Source organism: Stegodyphus dumicola, chromosome X2 (genome assembly GCF_044657685.1).
Source record: "Stegodyphus dumicola isolate Sdum_Otavi_A_Nest chromosome X2, ASM4465768v1".
Lineage (NCBI taxonomy): Eukaryota > Metazoa > Arthropoda > Arachnida > Araneae > Eresidae > Stegodyphus > Stegodyphus dumicola.
Window position 1 is genome coordinate 25,560,669 of NC_140781.1, and position 27,294 is coordinate 25,587,962.

The 27,294-nt window shown below is 34.0% G+C and overlaps 1 protein-coding gene across 2 annotated transcripts in view; it reads left to right on the forward strand.

The window, feature by feature from the left end:
- The first annotated feature begins 10,267 nt into the window (after positions 1-10,267).
- Positions 10,268-27,294, forward strand: part of LOC118195926 (SIN3-HDAC complex-associated factor) — a 69,222-nt gene continuing 52,195 nt past the window's right edge. The window contains exons 1-2 of one of the 2 annotated variants that reach the window (XM_085809204.1): positions 10,268-10,602; positions 22,761-23,037. In XM_085809204.1, the coding sequence (XP_085665330.1) occupies positions 22,925-23,037 (113 nt within the window). In that variant the 5' untranslated portion in view covers positions 10,268-10,602; positions 22,761-22,924. The remainder of the gene's footprint in view (positions 10,603-22,760; positions 23,038-27,294) is intronic. The other variant, XM_035367268.2, reaches the window with a different exon arrangement.

Consider the following 27,294-nt stretch of genomic DNA (forward strand, 5'->3'; position numbering starts at 1 on the left):
CCCCTTAGGCAGATAGCCCTCGAGGCTTTGCCATAATCACACACACACTAGTTTCAGACTTTCATTTGAAAAGGTCATTGCAACTTTTTGTTTTCGACAGAGTTTTCTTTTTTTAAGTAGAGTACCTTATCTTGATTATGATTTAACAAGGCTTATATATAAATACGTAAAGCATAAAATACGAAAGACAATCACTAACAAAATTGCTAACTTAATTAGTAATAGGCTTTTTAATTCCGAATTATAATTTAAATACAACCTCCTTTTAAATACTTTAGCTCTTGTTCAGTCTCTGTTCAGAATTCAAACAAAAAATTTCCGAGCTATTAATACTACAGCTGCGTTATACGCCCTCTCTTTTGCTGCTTACTCTGCGTGAACAACCCACGTCTCTTCGCTTGGCTGTATGTTATATTATTTAAAATGTAAGCAGTGTATATAAAATTGTAGGGCGCTTATACCCTCCCCCCGGTGTTGCATCAATCAAGGATATGCTTTAAAAAATAAATAAATTCGGCACTTTTGCCTGAAACTTTATCATTGCATCTATGCAACAGTTTCAAGCTATCTGTTGTCTCCAAGTTAGCTTTTACAGATTCACCATTCTTTCGTTTTAAATACAACAATGTTTCTCCGAATCTTTCAATGAGAATGAGCCTTCGAATTTATTATAGAATTTCCCCATTTTTCCATCTGGTGGAAAAGAAATTCAATGCTTAATTTTCAAAACCCGCTTTTCTACATTAGAATCGACCTCACGCTTTTTCTTATCATAGTAAAAGTTTTGCTTTTCACTGGCAATACTAAGTTGCATGTTACCTCATCCACTAGTTTCTGAAAATCTGCCATCTTAAACTCTTCCGACTTTTTACAAGAAAATACAGTTTATCGAATGCAGTAATCAAATTCCTCGCAAGTGATAGTTCAGCCTCTTTCATCAGTGATGTCGTGTTTAGCGGATCTTCGTGTATAGGGAAGTTCCTTAACATAGCTGTCCTAGCGTTGGTAGTAATTTTTCGCATAATTGTGGACAATTTTAACTACGTTTCTATCATCCGTTCAACGATGTTTGACTGTATTCGCCAAGGGACTATTTAGAATGCTTTATGTCAAGACCCGTACACATTTCCTCAAAAATGTGACTTACGAACTGCTAATCATTGTCTGAAATTACTTTTATTGGAGTTCCGTATTTTAATGTAAGTTTATTTAAAAATGAATATGTGACGATCTTCGTGGACTCTATTCTGAGGGGAATTATTTCTACCCACTTCGAAAAAGATCAACAATTACGAGCAAATATCTGTTTTTAAATTTTCACATGATTCTCAAGTTTTCACACCAGTCTAACGGATCAATTCCTAAAACATCGTTAAGAAATGTGGCTTTTATGCTATTTAGGTACCCTGTCGGGCTATAAGTAACATCGTTAAAAACCAATTGGCAAGTGATACAGGACTTGGCATATTCAGTTACAAATCTTTGTAGCTGTGAAAATCAAACAGCTTGCCTCACTCATTAAACTGCTTTACTTGTTTCGAGATGGTCTGACAGTGGCACATCTTGCAGTTCATGTAAAATGCTTAATCTTAAGCTCGCTAGGATAACCGATCGCAATTCATTGTTTTTATTTATTCCCTTCGAATAAAACAGAAGGTTTCCAATGATTTTATAGTTGGCGGCACTGTTCCTATTTTCAGTTATGTTACGATACTCATAGTGATCTGGATGCTTCAAACAAGCATAAATATTTTTTTAAATTCTGGGCCCTACTTGTAGTTCTAAAACAATTGTTTCTCATGAATCTAAAACATTTGAAGTCAACATAGCACATTTTACTTCGTTACCCTCAGCCATCTATTTTAATTCTTGACAGGACATCCGCCACAAGTATTTCCTTTTCCTGGGTATGTTTATATGTTAAATTATTCTTGGAATTAAAAACCTATTTTATGAGTTTAGGCGACAATTTTTTCCCAGAATACAGACATACTGTGATTCGTGTATACGGTGACAAGTTCTTCGCCAAAGTAAACTCTAAGTTTCTCAACAGCCAACAGGACTGCTAATGTTTTTCTTTCGATAGCAGCATCATTTCTGTGTGTTGGATTACGTGTTTCGCTAAAATATGCTACTGGTTATCTGAGCGAAAGGACAGCTTCTATCACGAAATCAGATGCATCTGCAGCAATTTCTAACTTGCCGTCCGCTTCAGGATATTTCAAGACGATAGCTTGCATTAATGCTGATTTAAAATTTCTATAGTAGTATTCACCTCAGCCGACCAAATCAATCTAGTCCTTTTTCTTTCCAAATATAATAAGGACTCTGCCTTATTAGCAAAATCTGTAATGAATATTCTATACTAGAACAAGTCAAAAAATAATACCATTTCTTCGTCGCATAATTTTTTATTGCTGAATTCTTTTAATCTTTCGTTTCTATTCTTCAATCTGTTACCTTATACCCCAGGCACGGAAGTTCTTTGGGCAAGAATTTACATTTCGCTGCATTCACTTTTAAACCTACTTACTTTAGAAGCGAAAAATTTTGTTTCAAATCCTCAGTGTTCTCATCAGTTGTGTTACCCATGTTTCTTATGTACCTACGTATGTGAACGTTGATTGATTTGCCAAGTACGAGCCTTAAAATAATGTCCATTGCTCTTTGAAATATAGCGAGAAACACGCACAGCGAAAAGGCATTCTAAGAACGCTTATACCCCTAATTTAGTGATAAATGCTGTTTATAGCACGTCCTTAGATTTCATACTATCTGGAAATATCCAGAAGTGAGATCTAGTGTGATCATAGCTTGTCGATTTAATTTTCGTAATTATCTCTTCAATTATTTGCAAGGAGTAAACAGGATATTTTGTTGCAGTATTTAATTTTCTGTAGCGGCAATGAATCGCCATGCCTTAAAATCTGTGCGAGTAAGCTTACACTTTTTTCTGCATAATACTACTGGGCTAGCGTAGGGGCTACTTGAGGGGAGGATTATTTTATTTTCAGCATTTCCGAAATATGTTTTTCTATGGATTCTTCTTTAATTTATCGTAGCGGCAGGGGTTTTCTCTACATGGGAAAGAAGGCATTTGTGACTCACCACATTCGTGAATCATGGGTGTCATGAAATAAATCTGAAAAATTTCTTAACAGTTGCTCCAACAACTCGCGGCATGGTGCTCCAACAATATCGGTATGGTGGCACAAAGTCACGGTTTTTAAGGATTTATTTAGTAACTTACTACAAGTAAATACATTTAGAAAATCCACAGAACACAGACAAACTTCATTCGAAAGGCTCGAGTAAACTGTTATTGCAATTTTATAGCACATTTCTTTGCAAATAGATCTAGATACTTTTCAGCTTAGTTTCGTGTCTCTGCTTGCATTTATCATATGCAGACCATTCAGCCTCTTTTGACCTATGGTAGATCTTAAAAATATCTTTATTCTTTTAAAAGCACTAAAAACCTTTTAGCATTGGCAGTTTTGATTAGTAAAAGACGAAACATTTTTAAAATACTTTGTATATTACGAAACACTGAAGAAAATTTCAAAGCTTCCATTGGTGTGTCAGTTTTTTTTTGTGTTTATTTATCCAAAGCTTGTCTACAAAAGAAACTCTACAGAAAGGGAGTATATACCTAGAGATAAGTCACATTCACAGTTTCGAGCGAGATCTGTAATACCTCTATTAGGAAAGGCGGATTCAAAGTAAAATTTGGAAAATACTTTTTGTAACTTCCATATCATATTATTTATATATCAAAGCGGAGATCTAGCTCGAAAATAAGAAAATTTAGTCAGCCTAACTATATATTTGTTGCAAAAAATCCATAGGATCAGTTATGCGCGAATCAACACGATTTTGTCGAACAGTAGTGATTTTAGGAATCCTTACTTAACGTCCATAATCTCGGCGATACTCCTTTGATGGTTTTTGTGCTGATAAAATTTCCCCAATCTTCTTACTTAAAAATTGTGTTCTTAAGGCGAATTCTCATTAAAAATTATTTACACTTGTAATTGCACTGACAGTGTTTCTTATAATGGACACAGTACTTTCATTGTTCAGAGCTAAATGCAGTCTATCTGTTGTGAAACTGATCAAAACTTCATAGACATGTCAAAAGAGAACAGCAGTGAACAAGCCAAGAATAAGTGACCTTATAAAAAAAAAGAAATTGTCCTTAGTTTTTATAAATGTTAATAAAAATGCTATGGCCGAAGTCTTTTAAACTATATTTGTACAGTTTTCAGAATAACAACTTCTAACGATTTTAATTATTTTAATGATTTGCATCAGTCACTCCTGCAAAAAATTTTTCTGTATTGTTATAAAAATAAAACTGTTGATAAATGAATCAGCCTCGTTTGTTTTTATACTTCTACACCAAGCACCGCCTTTAGCATTCTCCGATAGTCATCATCACCCTACCCAGATATGTCAGCTTAAATTTTTATCTGGATTGCTCTACGTCTCGAATGAGTAAAAGGAGGTATTATTTCTGAAATATATTTTATTTTGAGCTTACTTATGTCAGGTAGATATTTTTAGCTTTTAATGATCTGTTCTAACATTATGATTAGCACAATGGGTATAAAAAGCAAAAACCTGCATATTTAAAATTCTTGCTTGGACACCCTTAAACGCACCACTCATGTTTGCATGGCCATAGTAGCCTTGACCGCGTAAGAAGGCAATATCCAAATCTACTGCTTTCTATTATTGTATTAATTTAGAAGTCAAACAGCAAAAATCAGCGTTATATTTTCAAATTTTCACAGAACTAGTTTTGATGGTTTTACCGAACCATCATCCTCAGCTGCAAAAGCGCAAATGAACGAAATAAGATATAATGATTAGATAAGAAAGCCTGGACAGGAGATAAGCCACTGGCGCCATTTGTTGATGAAACCAGAACTAAAACATAATTTCTTTAAAGGCTGAAAGCAAAGATGGATTGGAATTAGGGTCGTTAATTAGAACAGAAAGATATTTTTGAATGTGAAATGCCTCTAGAAAATCCAGTTCACCAATGGAAGATGTTTTTTGAATAATTTGGGCAGCAAAAAAATTGAAAGTGGGATTTTCGGACCAACAATATTGGGCAACAGAAGATTTCTGTGTTTCCTTTTTTCTAACATATGCCTCATGTTGCTTAACGCGAAATTTTAAGGCTCTCTTAATTTGGTTTTACATTTTACATCAAAAGAAACCATGAGTAAATTTCTAAGAGAAATGTTTATAACCTTTTTTACAAACTCCATTGAATTTTTTGTGGTGTAAATGTTATTGTCTAATAGAGTTGAAAATCTAAGTTTATAATATAATCTAAGTTTAAAATATTTATAAATTTGTAAAAATGGTTAAAAACATTTCTCTTAGAAATTTACTCATGGTTTCTTTTGATGTAAAATTATTCACCAGTGTTCCAGTGGAGGGTGCATTAAGATGTCTAGAAACCAGACTTCGCGAATTCATTTCTCTTGCTTTCAAATTGATGAGCTAATTTCTCTCACTCAATTCTGTTTGAAACAAACGCATTTTGTTTTCCAAAATAAATATTACAAGTAAACTGAGGGATTAGCCATGGGAAGCCCCCTCAGTCACATCCTGGCTGATATCTACATGCATTATTTATGAATCAAAATTGTTTTATACTTTAAACTTGCCGGTATGGTTCCGCTACGTAGACGATACTTTTACCCTGTTTGAAGGCAATAAAGATGATTTAAATAAAGTTCTTTCAACAATGAATTCCACTGATACTGCTATTCAGTTCACTTCTGAACTTGAGACTTGCAATTCTCTTCCGTTTCTCGACATTCTGGTCACACGTAACACATCCAACTTTAGTACTACGGTTTACCGTAAACCTTCATCGGTTTGACTTCCACCACACTTCAAATCATGTCCTCCATAATAGTTAGTTAAACAACAATAGTTAGCCAATAGTTCTATTCCTATGTTTTCCGTGCTCTTCAAGTTTGCTCCTCCAAACCATTCCTTGATGAAGAACTAAATTATTTAAAAGCAATAGCTATTGATAGGGGCCTTTCACCCAACATTATTAATGAAGCAGTTAAACAATTCTCATCTCAACACACCAAAAGGCACACTCTTGTTTTAGGAGATTATAAAAATTCTGTTGTCATTCACTTCTTTCCATCAATTAGTTATAAGGTTGCACGTATTTTGCAGAAATTTAACTTTCGGGTCGTTTATTCTTCCATCAATAAAATTCCGAGTTCCATACTCAAGGACTCAATTCCAGATATGAATTTCTGGGGTATTTACAGAATTCCTTGCCAGTGTGGCTTAATTTACACTGGCCAAACTAAGCGAGCCTTAAAATTTCGCGTTAAGGAACATGAGGCATATGTTAGAGGAAAGGAAACACAAAAGTCTTCTGTTGCCCAATATTGTTGGTCCGAAAATCCCACTTTCAATTTTTCTGCTGCCAAATTATTCAAAAAACATCTTCCATTGGTGAACTGGATTTTCTAGAGGCATTTCACATTTAAAAATATCTTTCTGTTCTAGTTAACGACCCTAATTCCAATCCATCTTTGCCTTCAGCCTTTAAAGAAATTATGTTTTAGTTCTGGCTTCATCAACAGATGGCGCCAGTGGCTTATCTCCTGTCCATGCTTTCTTATCTTATGTAATCATTATATCTTATCTCGTTCATTTGCGCTTTTGAAGCTCAGGATGATGGTTCGGTAAAACCATCGAAACTAGTCCTGTGAAAATTTGAAGATATGACTCTGATTTTTGTTGTTTAACTTCTAAATTAATATTTGTTCCGCGTGTTATTGCATCTTAATTCTATTATTGTGTTTGAAATTTTTCGCCCCTTAAGTTTGTTACTTTTGTGAATCCAGTTCGGAATCCAATTCCAGTTTTTCGATAGTATACTTTGCCTGATGAAAATTCCGATTACAAAATAATAGCTGTTTGGAAATACCATTGTCGGTGGTCAAACTGTAGAACTGAGAAGTTGTGTGTTTTTCTCAATTCTGTTTTGAATAATTTCTCCAAAGCACTGAATCAGTTCGTGTTGTGTTGTTTTATACAAACAGCATTATGACGCTTTGTCCTCAAATGCTCTTCAAGAATCTTTTGCATCCACCCTTTAACTCATTTTTTCTATTAAACTTAAGAATTTTTTTATTACGGGTTCATCACCATCATCGTAATTAAAAAAATAGATTTGTAGTAACAAAGACCTCTTAAAGGGATATTTTTCACACGGCTAAATGTTATAGTTTTCAAGATTGGTATTAATTTTTGTGTTTTGCTTTAAATTCTTCTTTGTTTAGCACTATCTAACGCCGTCTCAACATTTACAGTCAAAAGTCGTTCCGGCGAGTCTTATCGATTTTTCCGGATTATAGATCATCAGCTTAAATCTGGTAAGATGGCATGCAGAAATTATAAAATTAAAAATATGAAACCGTAATTTATGAAATAAAGAATAATTATGATCTAAAGGGTATCAAAATTTACAAAAAAAAGCTTAATATTTATTTGTTTACTTTATTAAACATTTCTTTCAATGTAAGTTGTTTAACTTGCTTCGTTTTTTGTGATAATATTTTCTCTTTAATTCTATAAACAGACATAATTTCTTCTTTAGTTAGAAAGTTCCGCTGTTCAAGTCCTATAATTGCTGTGTTGAAAATACTGACTAATTTGTCAATCGAAATTTTTTCATTTTCAATAACCTCTGTGTCACTTTCTTCTTTGTCGGAAGCGAATTATAATGACGAGGAATTTGATTTAAATCATATCAAAGAGGGAGTACATCTAGATGAAATACTACATTTAGTAAGGAATTAGAAGTCAAATAAAATAAAAACATCTGCCCTGAAGATAAAGATAGTGCTAACAGATTAACTTCCAATTCATTGCGCGCTGCGGCGTTTCCCCCTCCCCACCGCCGCAGAGCAGCGTGAAATTGATAAACAGATTTCGGAATTGTTAGAGTAACGAAGGCTATGCCTTTATCCCTTTTTTGCAGCAATTCCACTTTTTGTTTAATGGACTTCGAAACATACATTCGCTTTGTAGATCCTTTACATATTAGTAAATATATATCGGAAATTCTATTTGACATAATCGAAAGTTCAAGCTTACTTTTATAAAATTGCTCTAACAGTCTGCAAAAAATAATAAGCCGGATCCAATTCGAAGATTAAGGAACAACGCAATCTGCAACATTAACTGAATTAGATAATTTTAGCTTAGCTTATACCGTCCGTTATACATTAAACGCGCAAGCGTACACGTATTATGCGCATGCGCACACGCATATTCGTAGCCGTAAAGGTCTTACGCGCATGCGTCAATGCGACGAATTTTGTAGCTTTGAGGTCCGGATTATAGATCATTCCGGATTATGGGTGTCCGAATTAACGACTTTTGACTGTATTTTTTACCCTCAACGTTATCCACGAAATTATGAGATTTAATTACATGCAATTGTTTTTTTCACGTGCTCTAAAATCTTCTTCAGCCTTACGGTGAACCACATCCTTTTAATCTTAGTTCCCAACGTCACCATGAAGCGTGCGCAAAGGTTTTTACGACTGGGAGTTGTTTATATTTATCTCTATCCCTAACCTTTCTCGAGTATATGTGGCTCCTTCTAGCTTGCAATAAGTAAACTAACTTAGCAATTTTCTTATTTCTGCTCACTTTATTTAATTCTGATGAGGAGGTAAATGGTTTTAAACCATAGGCACTTCGTAATATGAAATCATTGGCATTGATAAAAGCGAGTCATTCACTGGTTCCCAACGAAGCTGTCGTACGACTCCCTACGACTGGGAAAAGCGAGTCATTCACACCCATATCACACGGCGTTTATTTCACACGAACAACTGTTTCGGACAATTTTTCTGCCTGGTTTACTACTGAAAGAAAGACGTGCGTTTTCAACCAATCTGCTACCAGCTTGTTTGTGACGGGGAACCAGTTTCCCCTGTGTTAACCCCAAAGCGAACTATGGTGATTGGGTGTTATGACAAAGCAGAAAAATTGTTCGAAACAGTTGTTCTTCCGAAACAAACCGACGTGTGATAGCAGCTTAAGCTGCCGCTCGATGGAATATTATTTGAGATTGTTCCTTTGCATACATTTAAAAGAAAGGGGGAGGAATATTCATAGGTTTTTGAAGATAAAAATGATTTTGACGATTTGGATTATTTATATTTCTTGGTTCCATGTCACCACCTTTCCTTTTCCACTTATTTCTTTGTTCCACAATCTTTGGCTACTGTTATCACAATTAAGTACATCCATTGACAGTAAAACTGCGAGTTTATGGAAAACATTTTTTTCCGCTTCGCCTACAGCCCATTGAATTAAAGATTTCTCTCCTTGGCTTCCTTAAAGAAGTCGCTTTTCTCTATTATCAAGTAGTTTCTGAACGGCCGCCCAGTCGGTCTAGTGGTCAGGGAATCTGACTGCGATGCCGAAGGGCCTGGGTTCGAATCCCGGAGAAGGCATGGTTGTAACTGTCCGCCCCTTCATAGGAAAGGCGATGGTGGCCCACCTATTAGGTGCTTCTATAATAAAGAGACCACCACATCCGGCCTTATATAGATTAATGGACTGGATTACATTTGTAATTGTTCACAATCTGCCATTGGGGGGGGAAGTAGTTTCTGAACGTACGGAAACCAACTCCTCTTCTTTAATTTTAATCGTGAAACACTTGTAAGGAATTATTTATAAGTAGTGCAAAACACGTTACAAAAAAAAAAAAAAAAAAAAAAAAAAAAAAAAAAAAAAAAAACATTAAAAACAACGATAATATCATTTACCACCGTAATTTAATTGCCATTTTAAACTTTAAAGTCACAAATTCGGTAAAGAAATGCATTTGGCAATGGATTGCAGGAAGTAAGTTTAAAATATGATGTCTAAGTGTTCAGGTGTTTTTATTCAAATATAGGAAAGATCTATAATTGATTCTTTACAATTCTCTGCCGCTAAAGAGCATTTATTTTCAACACATAGTCCTTATACCAGCGATTTAAGAGTTATGCAATTATTTCTTAAAGTAATGGATATAAATTTCTTCAAACATATTAAGTTGAGGGCTTGTAAAAATATGAAAGGAGCCTAATCTAGAGTTTATTTTACCCTTCCTTACTGAAACTCGCATCTGAAATTGCGTAATATACACATTAACTTGAGGATCTACCCACTTCCATCCAATTTCATATACTCACCCAAGACTCTTGATACGTTTTTACAAAACTTAGCGTTTTCTAATAGAAAAAAAACAACGGTAGATAAAGATAGTGCAAACAATAGTTGAACAATTTGTTCTTAAATTAAGTTAGGTAATACATACCTAGGATAGTAAATAATGTTGCATGAAATTTACAGAGCATTATACATTCACAGGCTGGATTAATTTTATACTCCGTTTATCATATCACGTCCACCCCTGAATATTGGGCTTTACCTGCTTGGAACTTGGCCAATATCTTGACCGTGTGCCGTCTAAGTTGTGTCTAGCGATCGCCGGTGAGAGAGCAAGTAGTGAGGTTTTTTGTGTGAAAGCCAGAATTTCAGGTAAGAATAATGATATTAGAAAGAACTGTCATTGTCATTGTGAACTTCTTTTGCCTGACCATGTGTATAAATCGTCATATCGTGACAAAATTGTGTAGAAGTTTTCCTTTCGTTTCAGTTTTACATTCAATTTCATGTGTTTTGGATGTAGATACCTGCTTATATTCATGTTTATGTTTCATACCTTTAGTATGTCATTTGAGAATTATTGTTATGTTTAAAATATGGTACTAAAAGTATGTTAAATTTTCGGTTTTTTTATATGTGTACCAATTTCATGATTAACTAATTAGCAGTAAAAACCGTCCTGTCATCCCTTCTGCTCTGATGATTCTCATATTCAATGCTAGTTAAATTTACATAATTAAACGAAAATTATTATAGAAGAATATATTTCTTAAATATATGCATTGCTGCGTGTAAGTGTAAGGCAAAGGGGCAATTTAAATAGCTGATGGATAGGTTTTTCAATAAAGTGCATGCAGGAAAATCGAAAAAAATTCGTGTAAATTCAGTTATAAAATTTGTCAGATGCATTGTTGCATAATAATCATAGAGTTCCCAGTGTTAGTTTATGATCTTATTCTTATGGATAAACGTACACTATGTGTATAAATGATTTTGAGAGCTTTTAATGAAGGTGCAAGTAAAATAGTTTTAGTAAACATTGAAACTAAGCCCAAAACACTATTTTCTTTGTTATGAACATAATACATTCCTCAAGCACTGTCTTATTCTGTTTGTTGTATTTGTGTAATATATGCAGCATTTATTTTATTACTATAGTGCATGTATATTTTGTTAGAAAATACGAAATATAAGTGCTAGTCATCATTATGGTCATCATAAGATCAGTTGGTTTGTTTTTTAATAAAAGTACATGTAACGTTTTCAAAATATGGAAATTTATCTACAAAAAATACTTAAGCTTTCTAAAGCTATATGTAAAAGAACACTTTTGTAGCCGAGACGGTATGGTGGTTAGGGGAGCATACTGTGGTAACGAAGGGCTTGGGTCCGAATCCTGGAGAAGACATAGATGTTTGTAAATGTATAGTGTCCTCGTGGCATGGAGGCACTCTACATATAGGGACATAAGTCCTCTCATATGGTTTGATCTTTCAAAATTGGGGTGGAAAGTAGAAGTCCAACCTCTCTTTGGAGTAGGCTCTGGCAACCATTCTTCCATGTAATGTGGACACGACAACAACAAGTTTGGAAGGGACAGTTTTGAGGAAAGAATAACACAGATGCATTATCTTTCATTAAAACTTTAAATGAAATATGAGCCGAACAGTTATCTACAATCAGGAGAATTTTTGCATCAGGTAAACGAACCGAATTCAATTTTTATTGAGCCTCGGATATGAAATGATTTTCAAAGCAATCATACATTAATGCTTGTGTCATTCGGGCTGCTTTATTTGCGTGATATATAACAAGAAAATATTTACTCCTTTAAATGTTTGAGGTCGTGTATTTTTCCTGATTACGTAAAGCTTACACTTGTGCATTCCTGCAGCATTTGCGAATGCTAAAATTGTTAGTCTAGCTTTGGAATCTTTGACACCAGTTGGAGCCTTTTCTGTAGAGTTTGCTAAGATATTTCCCGATACATATTGCCAGAAAAGACAACTTTCATCATTATTGTAAATCTGTGCTGGAGATAATGTTTCACTATTTATTGAAGCGAGGTGTGCGTAGTTCATAGATTCTTTCGCTGCCTAGATTGTGCAATTTGTAGATTTTTTTTTAAAATCCAGAAGCATTTTTTTTTAAAACATATAGCTGGGTACATGGATTCGTGTCAAATATTTTTGGTTATAAACTACGTTTTTGCTATCTAAATGTTTTGATTTTGTTTCGGATTTTTAGCTTAAATTGTGTGTTCAAAACATGGTTTTTGCCTGTGCGAAAACTGCGTTTTTGGAGACATTTTAGGCTAAAAGTTCAAAATGTAGCCAAAACATTTAGATAATAATATGGCACCGTGTTGGCGAGAAATTTGGCGGCCTGAGGGTGTATATAAGAGTAGTTTCAAATTTTTAATTGCATACGATGGCAATTTTAAAATTTAGTCAACCAATCTGTCAAATATGTACACTCAGTTTTTAAGTTCATTTCTTCATGAAATATTTTGGCGTGAGCCATTAGCATTCTATCTGTCAATGGCAATAAAAAAATTGGTTAGAGTTGACTTTAAGGTACCCCTTGTATTAATGCAAAGTTGTTGTTTCATGTATCACCAAGTTGTTGTTTCATGTATCACCAAGTTGTTGTTTCGTATATCGCCACGTTGTTATATCATTTATGGTAACCTGAGTAGTTGAATGTTATAGAAACCCTATTATGACGTAATCGTTTGCGTTATTCTGGGAAATTTTTAATCTTGCGATGTTTTGTAAAGGCTTTTGTGGTGTGTTGCTGAGAAAGTATATTGCTTGTTTCATTGTTTAGATGGTACAATGGCTGAATATAGTAGGATTAATTTGAAGTTTCGGTGAATCTTTACATTATGGTAACTTGGCGATTTTTTGGCGACCAACCCTGCTACAGCAACCTGCTAGTTTTGTTTTGGACGCCATTTTTTTTTCACAAAGTAAAGGCATTTTTTTTTTTTTTTACTCAACATTTTTTCCAACAATCTGCTAGCCGAATTACGCTTATACTAGAACTTTTATGGAACAAAAATGCTTAATCATGACCAAGATTAGGTGCGAAATTGGGAGAAAGTGCAGAATCGTAAACTGCTTGCTGCGTTTTTAAGGATTGCACATACACGGTATCCATGTACATGTCGACCTATTTTCACTTAAAAAAAAATCTCAGAATTGCACAAAAATGGCATTGTGCACACTCTTTATCTATGTACACATCGACCTATTTTCACTTAAAAAGTAGTCCTAGTTAGTAACCTTTATCGCCTTACCAAAATGTCGCCAAAGTACCTGTTACCATATTCTAAAGATTACCCCTTGCTTTGCCATAATTAAATAAACCAAAACCAAACTATTTACACAACAGTCATTAATGCATGTTTCTCCTTTCATTCCAAATCGTACAGAAACTTCGGCGGAACTACTCTGATATGCGCCCTCAAGTCGTCAAATTTCTTGCCAAATATTTTTGGCGAGAAACATCATGCTGCCATATTACTATCTAAATTTTCGTTGATCTTTACAATATGGTAACTGGTAGTTTGGCAAAATTTTGGAGGCGATAAAGGTTACTACCTGGGACTTTGGTAATAATGTGAGCAGTACTCAGTTCCGATTACGCATTATTTTGTGTGAGGGAAATGAGAGATCATGGGATATGTCATGTGATATTAATGGACGAATTACGGTTCTTTAATCGGAAAAGGGGAGAAATCGGGAAAAAATCTGGAAATTTTGTATTTGGCTTTATTCTGTGTTGTGTGAAACAGTGTTCGTGAATTTTTGGATACCATGGCTGTAACTAAAGTGAATTTGAAATGGGTATTAATTTAATGTATGTATTAATTTAATGCATGTGCTCATTTATATTTTAAGTAGTGTTTTTGAATTTAATTATATTTTAATTAAATGATACTTATTTTGTGAATTTTATGTTTGTAGGAATTTGGTATACGTTTTAGTTGAAGTAAACGTGCATGGAAATAATTTAAATATTTGATACTAAGTATTTGTAATGCTTGCAGTATGAATTTGTTGGTGACGTGTATAATGTAATAGATGATTTAGAGGTAAAAGTTTTTGGATATTTTATTTATTTTATATGTGGAAATGTTCATATTTGGAAAGGGTAAATACTTTTTCGCGATGAGGTAATTTCATATATGTTCTTTTTACCGGGTTTAAAGATTGAGAAAATTGTCATGTATTTTCGTGAAATTTTTCTAATTTATGAGAAAAAAGCAGTGTACATGGGTATAGTGAAGAGTATGCGCAATGCCATTTTTGTGCAATTCTGGGATGTTTTTTTAAGTAAAAATAAGTCGGCGTGTACATGGTTTATGTGTATGTGTTATTTTGAAAAACGCGTAAGGAGTATGGTATTGTGCACTTTTTCCCAATTTTGCAGTGAATATTTGTCATGATTAAGCAGTTTTGTTAGATAAAATTTCTAGCATAAGTGTAATTCGGCTAGTAGATTGTTGGAAGAAGTGTTCAGTAGATAAAAAGAAAAGAAACATGTCTTTACTTCGTGAAGACAAAATGGCGGTGGGAAAAAAAAAAAATAGAGGGTTGCTGTAGGAGAGTTGGTCGCCAAAAAAACGCCAAGTTACTATAATGTAAAGATCAACCTAAATTTTTTGTCTACATTTTGAACTTTAAGCCTAAAATGTCTCCAAAAACACGGTTTTCGCACATGCAAAAACTACGTTTTGAACACACGATTTAAGCGAAAAATCCAAAACAAAAACAAAAAATGGTACTTTTCTGTTTTGCCGGCGCAAACGATAAAGTTGCCAATAATGGTACAACCGATGCCAAACGGAATATCTTTGCTTGTAACCTTTAATGCTTTATTTTCAAAACAAGTCGCAGCCATTTCTTACCAGATTGATTTTTTTTTTTCAATACTGGCATACAATTACATAGAATACTTACAAAGATAATTAAATTTTATGCCCTAATACCATTCGCGGCAATTAAGTCAATTAGGATGCAATCACACTTCTCACCCGAAGGCGAAAATATAGAAAAGACAAAATGAAGGGTTTAATTTGTCCATTCTAATGCGAATGCACTAGCGAAGTAAAGCACTGCGGTTTTATATAATTTATGAGTAAGCTAATCGTATAAATTGAAATAATTCTTGCATTTAAACTTGTATTCCAAATTAATATCTAACTTGAAATGAGTGTAGATAATTACTGAGAGAATTAGATTTTTGTAGCGTAGTTTACGTGAGATCACTTGGGGTCACGTGATATGAACCGGTGAATCAGGATGTTGAACCATGATAGCATAGTAAATTCTTAAATTAATGTCTTTTTAAAAATGTATTTATTGGCTTTTTACAAAATTTTAAACCATATTAAAATGCTTATGCCTTCAAAATAAAAAATTCTTAGAACTAACATTTGTTAACATTTTTTATGTGTATACTGTATGTTGTCGCCAACAAAGTCTGCTTGGCGAGATTTGCGCCGGCGAAACGGAGAAGTACCCAAAAAATTTAGATAGCAAAAACGTAAAGTTTCTAACCAAAAATATTTGACAAGAATCCACGTACACAGCGACATGTTTTAACTTAAAAAAACATCTACGAATGGCACACTGTAGGCAACAAACGAATCTACGAACTATGCACACCTCGCTTTAATAAATTAACATAACAACAATAAATTTCAAAGAATACCATGTACACAGCGCTCTGTTTCAACTTTAAAAAACATCTACGAATTGCACAATCTACACTAAAAACAAATCAAGAAAATAAACTAAAATAAATTTCAGACAATTCAAAAAACAACAATAAAAACAGAAATTCATACAAAAAACAATGAATATAACATTCTACAAAATAAAAACAATAAAATAAGATGCACTTACCATAATGAAAGCTTCTTTTAAAAGCAGAAATATCTTTCCCCCTATCTTCTCAGATACAGAGCATACAAAGTCCAAAATACATTCGTTAATAAAATTTCGCCAGTCACACAATGTCTGTGAAGAAAACTTCCATGATTTTGCTATGTCACAAGGCTTCCTACGATTCAAAATTTCGAAAGTAACAATAAAAACTTCCTCCAACGTTAACTTACTACACGAAAACCAAGATCCAAACCTTAAACTCCGCTGACACCCACATACTTTATTAGCAACAATTTTACTGCAAACCCACTCAAGTCTATCAGAAACACCATTTTTCGTCCAAGTTCTCATATCAGCTCCGCATTTCGGACACGTCAAACTCCGTTTTAAAAGTCCTGACTCCCACAGAAATTCCAAAAATACACTACGATCCCCATAAATACATCCGTGAACAAAAGACTCATTAACAACTCCAACATCGTACCTTTTCATACTAAATTTACTCTGCACACAATCTGAAATACGCTGCTGAAACCTTCCCACCATGTCTTTCATCGCAACATAGGCCATTTCAAAAACACGCGACACGAACCAACTAGCAATTAAACTACTCCACCAAAAGATTTTTCAACGTCGACATGGTTGCCAAACAACACGCAATCGCGCCAAAAACCAGCACAAAACACATATCGCCACATTAGGTGAAATTAGGGCGTTTATCAGAGTTGTACCACTTCGGCTAATCTTTGGAATATGGTAACAGGTAGTCTGGCGACATTTTGGTAAGGCGATAAAGGTTATTATCTAGGACTTTAGCAGTGTACATGGATTAAGTCAAGAGTGTGCGCAATGCCATTTTTGTGCAATTCTGGGATGTTTTTTAAGTGAAAATAGGTCGACGTGTACATGGATACTGTGTATGTGCAATTCTTAAAAACGCGGCAAGTAGTGCCGCGTTTTTAAGAATTGCATTTTTAAGAATTTTAAGAATTTTTTGGGAGAAAGCGATTCTGCACTTTCTCCCAATTTTGCACCTAATCTTCGTCATGATTAAGCACTTTTGTTCCATAAAAGTTCTAGCATAAGTGTAATTCAGCTAGCAGATTGTTGGAAAAAAATGTTGAGGGGGAGGGAATCCTTTACTTCATGAAAACAAAATGGCGTCAAAAAAAAAAAAAAAACTAGCAGGTTGCTGTAGCAGGGTTGGTCGCCAAAATTTCGCCAAAAAATCGTCAAGTTACCATAATTCGAAGATTAACCGTTTTTGGATGCTGTTAAGGAATTTTTTGTGCCACAGACTGAAGACGAACGAATTTCTAAATAAGGTAAGGGGATATTATTTGCTTGGTGTAGTGCTAAAATACATAACAGGTTTTTTTTCTTTTTTTGTGTTTTTTATTGTTTCGTTTAAAATGTAGTTTATTGAGATTATGTATTTTTTGTTTACCTCTACTGTAGAATTGGGTGCGTCTTTGACATTTTAAGTGAAAATATATCGATGTGTACATCGAGAAACTCAAGGAAGTGCGTAAAGCATAGTTTGTGCAATTCTCTGATGTTTTTTTAAGTGAAAATAAGTTGATGTGTACTTGAATAAAGTCAAGGGAGTGCACAATGCCATTTTTGTACAATTCGGGGATTTTTTTTTAAAGTGAAAATAGGTCGATGTGTACATGGATACCGAGTTTGTGCAATTTTTGTTATTTTGGCATGTGTAGCGGCAATTTTTGCGCAAAAAAATCGCTGCTGCGCAGGCCAAAATAATAACTCAAAGAATTGCACAAACTCTGTATCCATGCACCGCCAAAAATCGCACAGTTTCGTCAAGGAGTACCCTAAAATATACTTTTACCAAAAAATTGTTTAGGCATTGCTGCATGAGTCATTACTCAAGTTGTCATGTGTTGATAAACATACAATGATGAAAGCAAAATATAATAAATAATGCTTTGCTAAGTTGGCTTCAGGGATATAAAATATTAGTACAGTCAAAAGTCTTTAATCCGGACTCGTCGGGACTTCGGCAATTCTGGATTATCGATTTTTCCGGATTATAGATCATCAGTTTAAATCTGGTAAGATGGCATGCAGAAATTATAAAATTAAAAATATGAAACCGTAATTTATGAAATAAAGAACAATTATGATCTAAAGTATGCATGCGTAAATTTTATTATAATAAAAAATAAAAATTACGTGCATGCGTAAAAATATTACACGCATGGTATTATGCGTTAACGCATGCGCAGAAAGTTTGTAGCTTTGAGGTCCGGATTATAGATCATTCCGGATTATGGGCGTCCGGATTAACAACTTTTGACTGTAGTTGTAAAATGAATGATGTTTCTATGTAGAATGCTTTGGTTTGAGAGGTATGCCAAGCAAATACGGAGCCAAATTATTGAACACAAAAATTTATGCTAAAATTATTGTTTTTTCAGTAATGAGGTATTTTATTTAGTGTTGAAGTGAAATTAAGAACCGGGATTCTCCACATTTTCTTATGGGGGAAAAAATCAAATGTGCATATGTAAAGCATAAAAAAAAAAAAAAAAAAAAATTGTTGTGTAATTGAGGTTTGGAATTTAAAATCATTCTGAATATTAGACGTCCGGATCTCGGACTTTGTACTGTAGTTAAAACATTTTAATTAGTTGAAAATGGGTAAATGAAGGCATAAATGATTGCCTTTACCATGTAAAGAGGAGCATTGTGTAAGTTTCAAATTATGAGTTATTGATTAATAAAATACCATGCTGAAGATCACATCACATGGCCCTTTAGCATGTTAATAGTATTTAATTAAATATGGCATAATTTTATTAAACTATAAATATGCTTTGAGGAAACTAGTAGCTCATTACGTTTTCTGTAGATGTGAGTGTGATCTAATGTATTTAGTTTAGGAATGACTGCATAAGATGTGTGTGACACCAGAATTGTTTTACAGCACAGATTATTGCTGTTCTATTAACTTAAGAGCTAATGCTTCTTGATTTATATCTAATCATGAGATAGATATCCATATATTAAGAAAATAAAAAATATGTTTCTATGTTGATACTCGTCTGTTAACTCTTTCGCATCGAGAGAGGGCAAAATCTCTCTTCCCCAAACATCGAAAACGCTGTGTCTAAGAATTTCTCCTGGAATGCTTTTCCTTCCCCCATGACAAATTGAATACTACAGCGCTAACAATAACCTACTAAAGTAAAGCGAAAACTTCTTTCACTCTGTGTGAAGTTCCCCCTTGGGACGGGATTGCAACTTTGGACATCAAAAGATAAACACTGACAGTAAACAAAGAAAAAAGAAGGGGCATTAAAATAATAGAACTACTTTTAGTAGCTTCAAAAGAATGATTGACATGCCATTTAACAACAACCGAAAGCAATGAGTAATGCAGTAATGTGATGGGGGAAAGCACTAGGTAGGAAATTATTCAGGCATTTCGTGCGTCCAGCCGATGTCAATGCTCAGGCGTTTGGGGCGACTTCGATGCGAAAGAGTTAATGGGTCACCAGTCAGTGTCAAACCCGTGTTGGTATGAAATTTGACTTGATGGTGGCACTCCTAGAGATACATAAAGCTTCGTAAAAGGAATAACTGTTTCGTGTATAATATATACAGTACTAAGTCCGTAATCCAGACTTATTGAGACTTCGCTGATTCCGGATTAGGGGTTTTTCCGGATTATAGATCATCAATTTAAATCTGGTAAGATGGCATGCAGATATTATACAATTAAAAATATGAAACCGTAATTTATGAAATAAAGAGCAGTTATGATTTAATGGGTATCAAAATTTACAAAAAAAAAAAAAAAAAAAAGCTTAATATTTATTTGTTTACTTTATTAAACGTTTCTTTCAATATAAATTGTTTAAGTTGCTTCGTTTTATGTGCTAATACTTTCTCTTTAATTCCTTAAATAGATACAATTTCTTGTTCAGTTACAAAATTCCACTGTTCAAGTCCTGTAATTGCTGTAACGAGAATACCAACTAACTTGTCAATTGAAATTTTCGTTTTCAATAACCTCTCTGTCACTTGCTTCACTATCGAAAGCGGTATGGCAGCTCCAGAATTGGAAACTCTTTTTGACATAATCTAAAGTTCAAGCTTAATTTTTTATAAAATTGCTCTAACAGTCTGCAAAAAGTAATAAGCGGGATCCAATTAGAAGGTTAAGGAACAGTGCAATCTGCAACATTAACTGAAATGCCTTAGAATCAGTAAAGATAATTTTAGTCTAGCTTATACCGTCCGTTATACAACACGCATGCGTAAACGCATTACTCGCATGCGTAAAGCATAAAAAAAAAGTTTGTGGCTTTGAGGTCCAGATTATAGATCATTCCGGATAACGGATGTCCAGATTACGGACTTTGTACTGTATAATGTTTAATCTGTGTAGGGCCAAGACTGTGCATGGTGTGAAATTTATGGAATTCTTAGATTTTTTTAAAGTGAAAACAGAGCTATAGAATGAAAATGGATACTTATGTATGTCCTATCAATTGTAAAACTGCAGCCAAGCACCTCAATTTAGCATCAATTATCGGTAAGCATGGCTTGAGAACAATCTGAGCTTTTGTTTGCAACCACGACTGATTCTTGATAAGCCTTGTTTTATATGCATAAACAGGGATATAAATTAATTCTAGTGTTAGTCTGTATTTTTTCTTAAAAGAATTATTACAATTTGAGATCTCTCTTCTATAGAAAGCAAGCAGTAGATTGTTTTCAAAGTTACGTGATTTTGCCATAAAAAAGACATGCGTCTGTGGGCATGATATAATCAACTGAATATGAACCGTCAAGGATTGGAACAATTATCTACGGAAAAGTCTGTACTCACAGTTTTCAAAACAAACTTCCAGTAAAATAAAATGTCATAACAAAATAGTAGCAATCCATGAGAGCCTTTTCGCAAAGCATGTTGACTGCTGATTGTTTATTAATGACGGAGCTGTCAGTTCCTTCAGAATTTTGTAGAACTGATTGATGCAACTTTGCCTTGATATCCACCAATTTTCATGTTTTGATGGTAACCAGGTTTCACAGTTGATGGGATAATATGTTTTAAGTACCCAGAACTATTGCTGTATGTAGGTAATGTTTAAATAACCTTATCACAGCACATTACACAGCTTTTCATTGCTTGGTATAAATAGGCTACAACATTTGGTGCTTTAGCATACATTTGTTGACTGGCACCCCATTAACAGAAAGGTACTATTTTTTAAACAAAGTTTCAGTTATAAACATTCTGAAACTTCTTATCTTTTATGCTCAGATTGTGGTTCTCCACTAATATGGTATTTAGTGGAGGCTACTTCCATTCGGGAATGCCTCAGTTCAAATCCTGAAGCTGACTGAATAAAAATCAGAATGTGAAAAAAGGGGCTTTCATAAACAGTGCCAGAGTAAGCAGTTATAATTTGAAAATTTTGAATAATTTAAAATATTGAAGAATAGTTTGTCATTAACAATTTTAAAAAAATATAACAAGGCCTTGCAAGTATTTTGCATTTCTTTTTAAAGGAAAATAATACTTACTGTTGAATAAAATTGAACTTAAAAGAATTCCTGTTTTTTGAAGTGTTGACGTTTGTTTCTGTATTTGAATTAGGAATATAATATTGTGTAATCAGGAAAAAAAAAAAAAAAAAATTAAAACGTATATAACAGTCTGAATGAATTTACAAAAGGAAATTTTCAATCCATACCGTACTTTCATCATCACCATATGATTGTATTTTGGATCCAAGAGGATAGTGAACAAAAGAAGCAAGCTTTGGAATTTTATAATTGATAAGGGTAGTAGAACTATATTTTACCTATCACACTTTGGGTATAAATTGAATTTGTAAGTAATTTTGCTTGAGCAAAGCAACCGTGTGGTATTTCTGGACAATTTTTTTTTTTTTTTTTTTTTTTTGGGAACAGACTGAAATTTATCACTAATTGAAAATATTTACACATTTTTGAGAAGCTAATAATAAAACTTTTATAAAAAATATGAGATTTAAAGTAAATCTGTTGTAAATACATGCAGAAACTTTTAAGATGATACAGAGGAAGACTGTATGGCATCACTCTTATATCATATGCATCTTTCAGGTAAACTTTGCTTTATAAAAAAAGTTTTGATATTTCAGTATCTTTGAGCAAGAGAAAAATGGACATGGCAATGCTGATCTACCACCTCTATTTAGAACTAAGTAATTTATTCAGTTTGATGAATTTGGAATCTTTTAAGTGATTATTACTAGTACATTAGAATATTTTAAGTTACCATTATTAAGTTATCCGCAGCTACAGTGAAAAGTTATGAACTCATTACCAGATTTGGAGCAGAATTTTTTTTTGTTTTTTGTTTATATCTTTACCAGGGCCGGATTTACGTATAAGCTACACAAGCTATAGCTTAAGGCTCCCAATTTCTTGGTGGCCCCCCCAAAATTAAAATATAGCATAAATAATATTAAAGTATATAATAACAGACTTATAAAGGGAACCATATCTCGAGTAGCTTAGGGCCTTATCAAGTGTAAATCTGGCTCTGATCTTTACAAATCTATCTTTGTTTCAGTAGTTTCTCATCTTTTTTTTTTTTTTTTCTTTCAGTATTTACATATTATCCCATCAACCATAAATGCTGTCTGTTATAGAACCATGAAAGTTAGGGGAGATCTCGCTAAAGTTACGCCAGTCATGCCTGTGGAATTCTGAAAGAATTGGAATTGCCTCTTTATTTAGTGAACAATTAGTATTCAACCCACTTTGTTTTTATGCTTTGTAAAAATGTTTTTGTTAGTTTCTACTGTTTTGTTTGTTTTCCTGGCAATCATTTTTCCATAAAATACATGGACAAAACAACAACAACAGTACAGACTTCCCGTAGGTAAATATTTCAGTATATTAATGTTTTTTGACCATATTTAGTTGACCATATCGTGGCCATTAACGCGTTCAGGACCAGCGTCGGGTATATGCGGTGCAACGATTCCACTCCTACCAGCCCATCGTCCTGTATACGCGACGCAACAATTCTGCTCCTACGAGCCCAGCGTCGTGTATACGTGGCATTAAACAGGAATGATTTATTTTAATTTTTAAAAGTCAGTAAATGGAGCTAAGTGGTAATTGTTTTCACATGGATTGATTCATACGGCTTTTGACCTTCATGTACTGGCATTAGTTTCTGTTTTGTGCTTCTGGTTTTCAGAGATTTATTGAAATAAACAAACTGGAAATCAAGGCTCTTTCTAAGTGCGCCTGTGAATCAAAGGGTGTTTTTGTTTATTTCGTTAGGATTTTCTTTCTTTCTTTCTTTCTTTTTTTTTTTTTTCGTATTTATTCTGAAACTTAACATAAGCTTTTTTGGTTAATTAAAAAGTAACATTACAAAATTATTCAGAAGGGGAAAGACTATCAGCTTTCTCAATGCGTAATGCATCTTGCTCGCATTTCTCAGGAAAGAGCCAGCGTTTTTGTGTTTCTTACTCGATTTAATAAGTCATAAAGAGATAATTCTACTAAAATTAATCTTAGGAGATAATATAATCAATATTTCTTTAGCAAATAAATTATTATGTATTTACTTTACATATAATGTAATTATATATAATGTATATATTGACGTGATCAGTAATGCATATCCCACCAGTGGGAGGGTCTTTCCTTGATCACTTTCTGGTAATCATGGATGCTGTTTTCGATTTAGAAAAACAGGAAGTTTTCTAATATAAACCTGATTTCACACAGTGTTTGAGGATGAAATATTTCTGAGTGTCTTTTGAAGTTTTGTGACATGTGTTGGGGTTATATTCAATTTCATTCCGCTAGCCATGGCTAAGAGCCCTTACTTAAAAACTTAAAAAATTGCCCAAAATCACCGGACATTCCACCTTTCCATCTAACTGGAAGACAGTTTCCAAAAATTTACGTTGACGGAGGAGGTAATAAAGGTAAGAGAAGATGCGTTGTGTGCGTTAAAACCAAGGAAAAGCGTAAGCGAACAACGTATTTTGAGTGCGAAATATGCAATGTAGGACTGCGTGTCAATCCTTGTTTTGAATTATTTCATACACAGCAGAATTTTTAAACTGGAATTTAATTACCTACAGGTCATTCTTGTTTATTTCTTTTTTAATTTCGTATTTGTAAATTTTTTTCATGTTTATAGTATTTAATTCTGTGTGTATAGTTATGATTTTAGTATTTTGCCTGTTTAATTTATTTCTATTAATGTGATATTCTTTATATTAATGCACATTAAAAACAAGAACATTAAATATGCTACTTCAAAAATTGAAATCATAATATCAAAATGCTGATTTTATACGTTTTCTTTCTTTCTTTTTCTTTTTTTTTTTTTTTTTTGTAAAATTGGGCTTAACTGCTGAAAATGCGCAGGCCGGTGGCGATGATCCATTTCAGAGGGTCCGGTCCCATGACTGCGTTTTGTTCTCCCGCTGCTGGTCCTTAAGGGGTTAATACACAGTTTTTTTATGGTAGGATCCCATAACTTTGAAAATAATTCACTGCTGGCTGGTAGAAAGCAAGTACGAAATTTTAATAATTTTTTTCAAAATGCAAGGAAAAATACAGCAGTTAATTTGTATACTTTTTTCATAAAAATGAAACATAGCTTATTCAGAATCAATAGGGGTTACAAAAAGTGCAGGTATTGTTATTGTTGATTAGGCCACTGTCATGCATGAGTCCACTGCCACTGCCCATGTCCACTGTCATGAGTAATGTTCAATCGCACTGCTTGGCGACTGTTTCATGGCTGATAAGATTATATTTGAGTACCCGTCTTTCTTTGCATCTTTTTTCTTTATCTTTCAATGATGCATCGGTACTTAATTAACACAACCACCTTGGCACAATCTGGCAGTTTTTTGCAAATGAAAAGGTAAAAAACTACTTATCAGATGCAAGCTGGCAACTTTTTAAGCTCTTTTTTTGAAGAACTTCTCAAACTATTGATTTGATTATCAAAAGAAAACGGACTTTATCAATTTAAAATACTAATTTCAATTATGTGATAAGAATTAAATGATGCATTAATAAATGAAGCAATAACATTTTTGGCAAAGTTCTTCAGATTTTTTTTCTGCTATTCTCCGCTAGTATACAGCAATCTGTTTTCATTTTAAAAGACATTAGAGAATATCACAAACTCAGCATTATGCATTGGCTATCTACTAAACACTTCTCATCATTGTTCCTTTTAGTGATTTTGCCACAAAATACTGCATTCCTACAGAAATTTTCCCACAGTTTCTTCCATTGCTTGCAAATTCCACGAGTGTGTATTTTAAAATTGAGTTTAAGGCAAAAAGTATCAAGATTTGCTTATAAAAGCCTTCGGAACTTGGAGTACAAGAAAAAGAATGTATTTAAAAATGACATTGTTGCTTCATTGAAGGATTCTACAAGTGTAGACTCTACTGTTTGCACATTCTGAAAATGTGGCAACTTCCACTAAGGTGCATGCGATAATACATAAACACTGATGCATCTAGTGCCATCTATTTTTTTGCATACATCTTTTTCCATACAAAACATGCATGCTTTTTTCTTCCTGTTGTTCTCTTTATGTACACAGTACTCTGTTTTTACTAAAAGGGAAAAAAGTATAATTGCATTATTTTGGCATTGAGTGCAACCAGAACCCTAGAATGGGAAGGAAAAAAAGAGACACATGATGTCTTTAAGCAAGCCTCTGCTTGTATGCAGAAAGCTAAGTCTGAGATTTCACCAAAGATGATGAAAATTGCAGTATGTGGTCCGCTGCTCAGCTAAAACATTGGAATTCCCATAGGATGGATCATAATCTGCAGATATGCTGGCAAAAATGTGCAGATAAGTGGAAAGCCATTTATAGGGATGCAATGTGCATAACTAGATTGCCATATGAATACTTTTTGGCATTTTGGTATGTTGCCTCATTAGTGGGGTGCAGATAATTAGAAAGCACATTTTAAAATTTGTTCTTTTATCTTTTTGACATATTTGATTTGAAGCCATAAAATAAACGCTGTAACAAAACAAAAACTTAAGAGCTGTGTGCTTAAAAAACAAATTTGGCTATACAATTGATGCAGCATTAAAGATAACAGATGCTGCATGTTTTAATGAGAAATTTCAAGTAGTATTATGGAGTGTTTGATAAACACACATTTTCATTAAGCAAATGCAAGGCAGGAGATGCAGTGTAAACAAGGCAAATATTCAAATGGAAAGGATGTATGCCAGTGTAAAATTTAAAATTAGACAAAAACAGAGAAAAAAACAGAAAAGAGCATCTTTAGTTTGGCATAGATTTTAAGGGCAATCAGACACAGGTCCTTCTTCAGGAGGGGGGGGATTTTCAAAAAGAGAGGACTGGCTGTACTTTGTGAGCAGAGCAAAATGAGTACATATATGTTGTTGCTTTTCCTCCGGTTTCTGATGAAGTCGAACAAAATCCAAAAGACCGTCGACTCTAAGAAAGTCGAGCGCTAGGAGGGGATTGGAGTAAATATCCTCCCTTAGAGAGGTCTAAGTAGTTTAATATATACTCAACAGACACCTGATGTTCTCAGCACTTGGTTGTTTGTGGCTAAGATTTTCATGCCCTCCTTGAAAGAGAGGCTCATAATATGACCACTGGTAATACGTGAGAGCGCAGTTCGGGAGCACCTATCGCGCTCAAGGGCACCTAACCAGGCTTGCTGTGCAGGTACCAGAGATGGGTGGGTGGCACCAACCACTCCACCATGATTTGTGATATTATCAGAGAAAATTCCAGATAGGTAAGGGCGGAAGAGGAGGGAGTTAAAAAGTCCACAGACCTCCTTTATTAGTTTGTCTGCCATTTCGTTGCCATAAAAATCCACATGGGATGGGATCCACTGATATCATGATGATAAATAGATGCTGAGAAATTAGGTGTAGTTTTTGTAGGACAGAGATACTAGTCTTATCGTCCACGTAAATCCAGTTACTAAGATGTTGGAGTGAGCTTCGGCTGTCAGATAGGATCCATAATCTTCAAAATTATTCTCCATTAGCCTTGAGTCCTAAATTGATTGCTATCAGTTTACTTCTGAAAACTGAACAGTGATCTGAATTGCGTTCGTGGAGTGTAATTTTTCCTTGGGGGTCT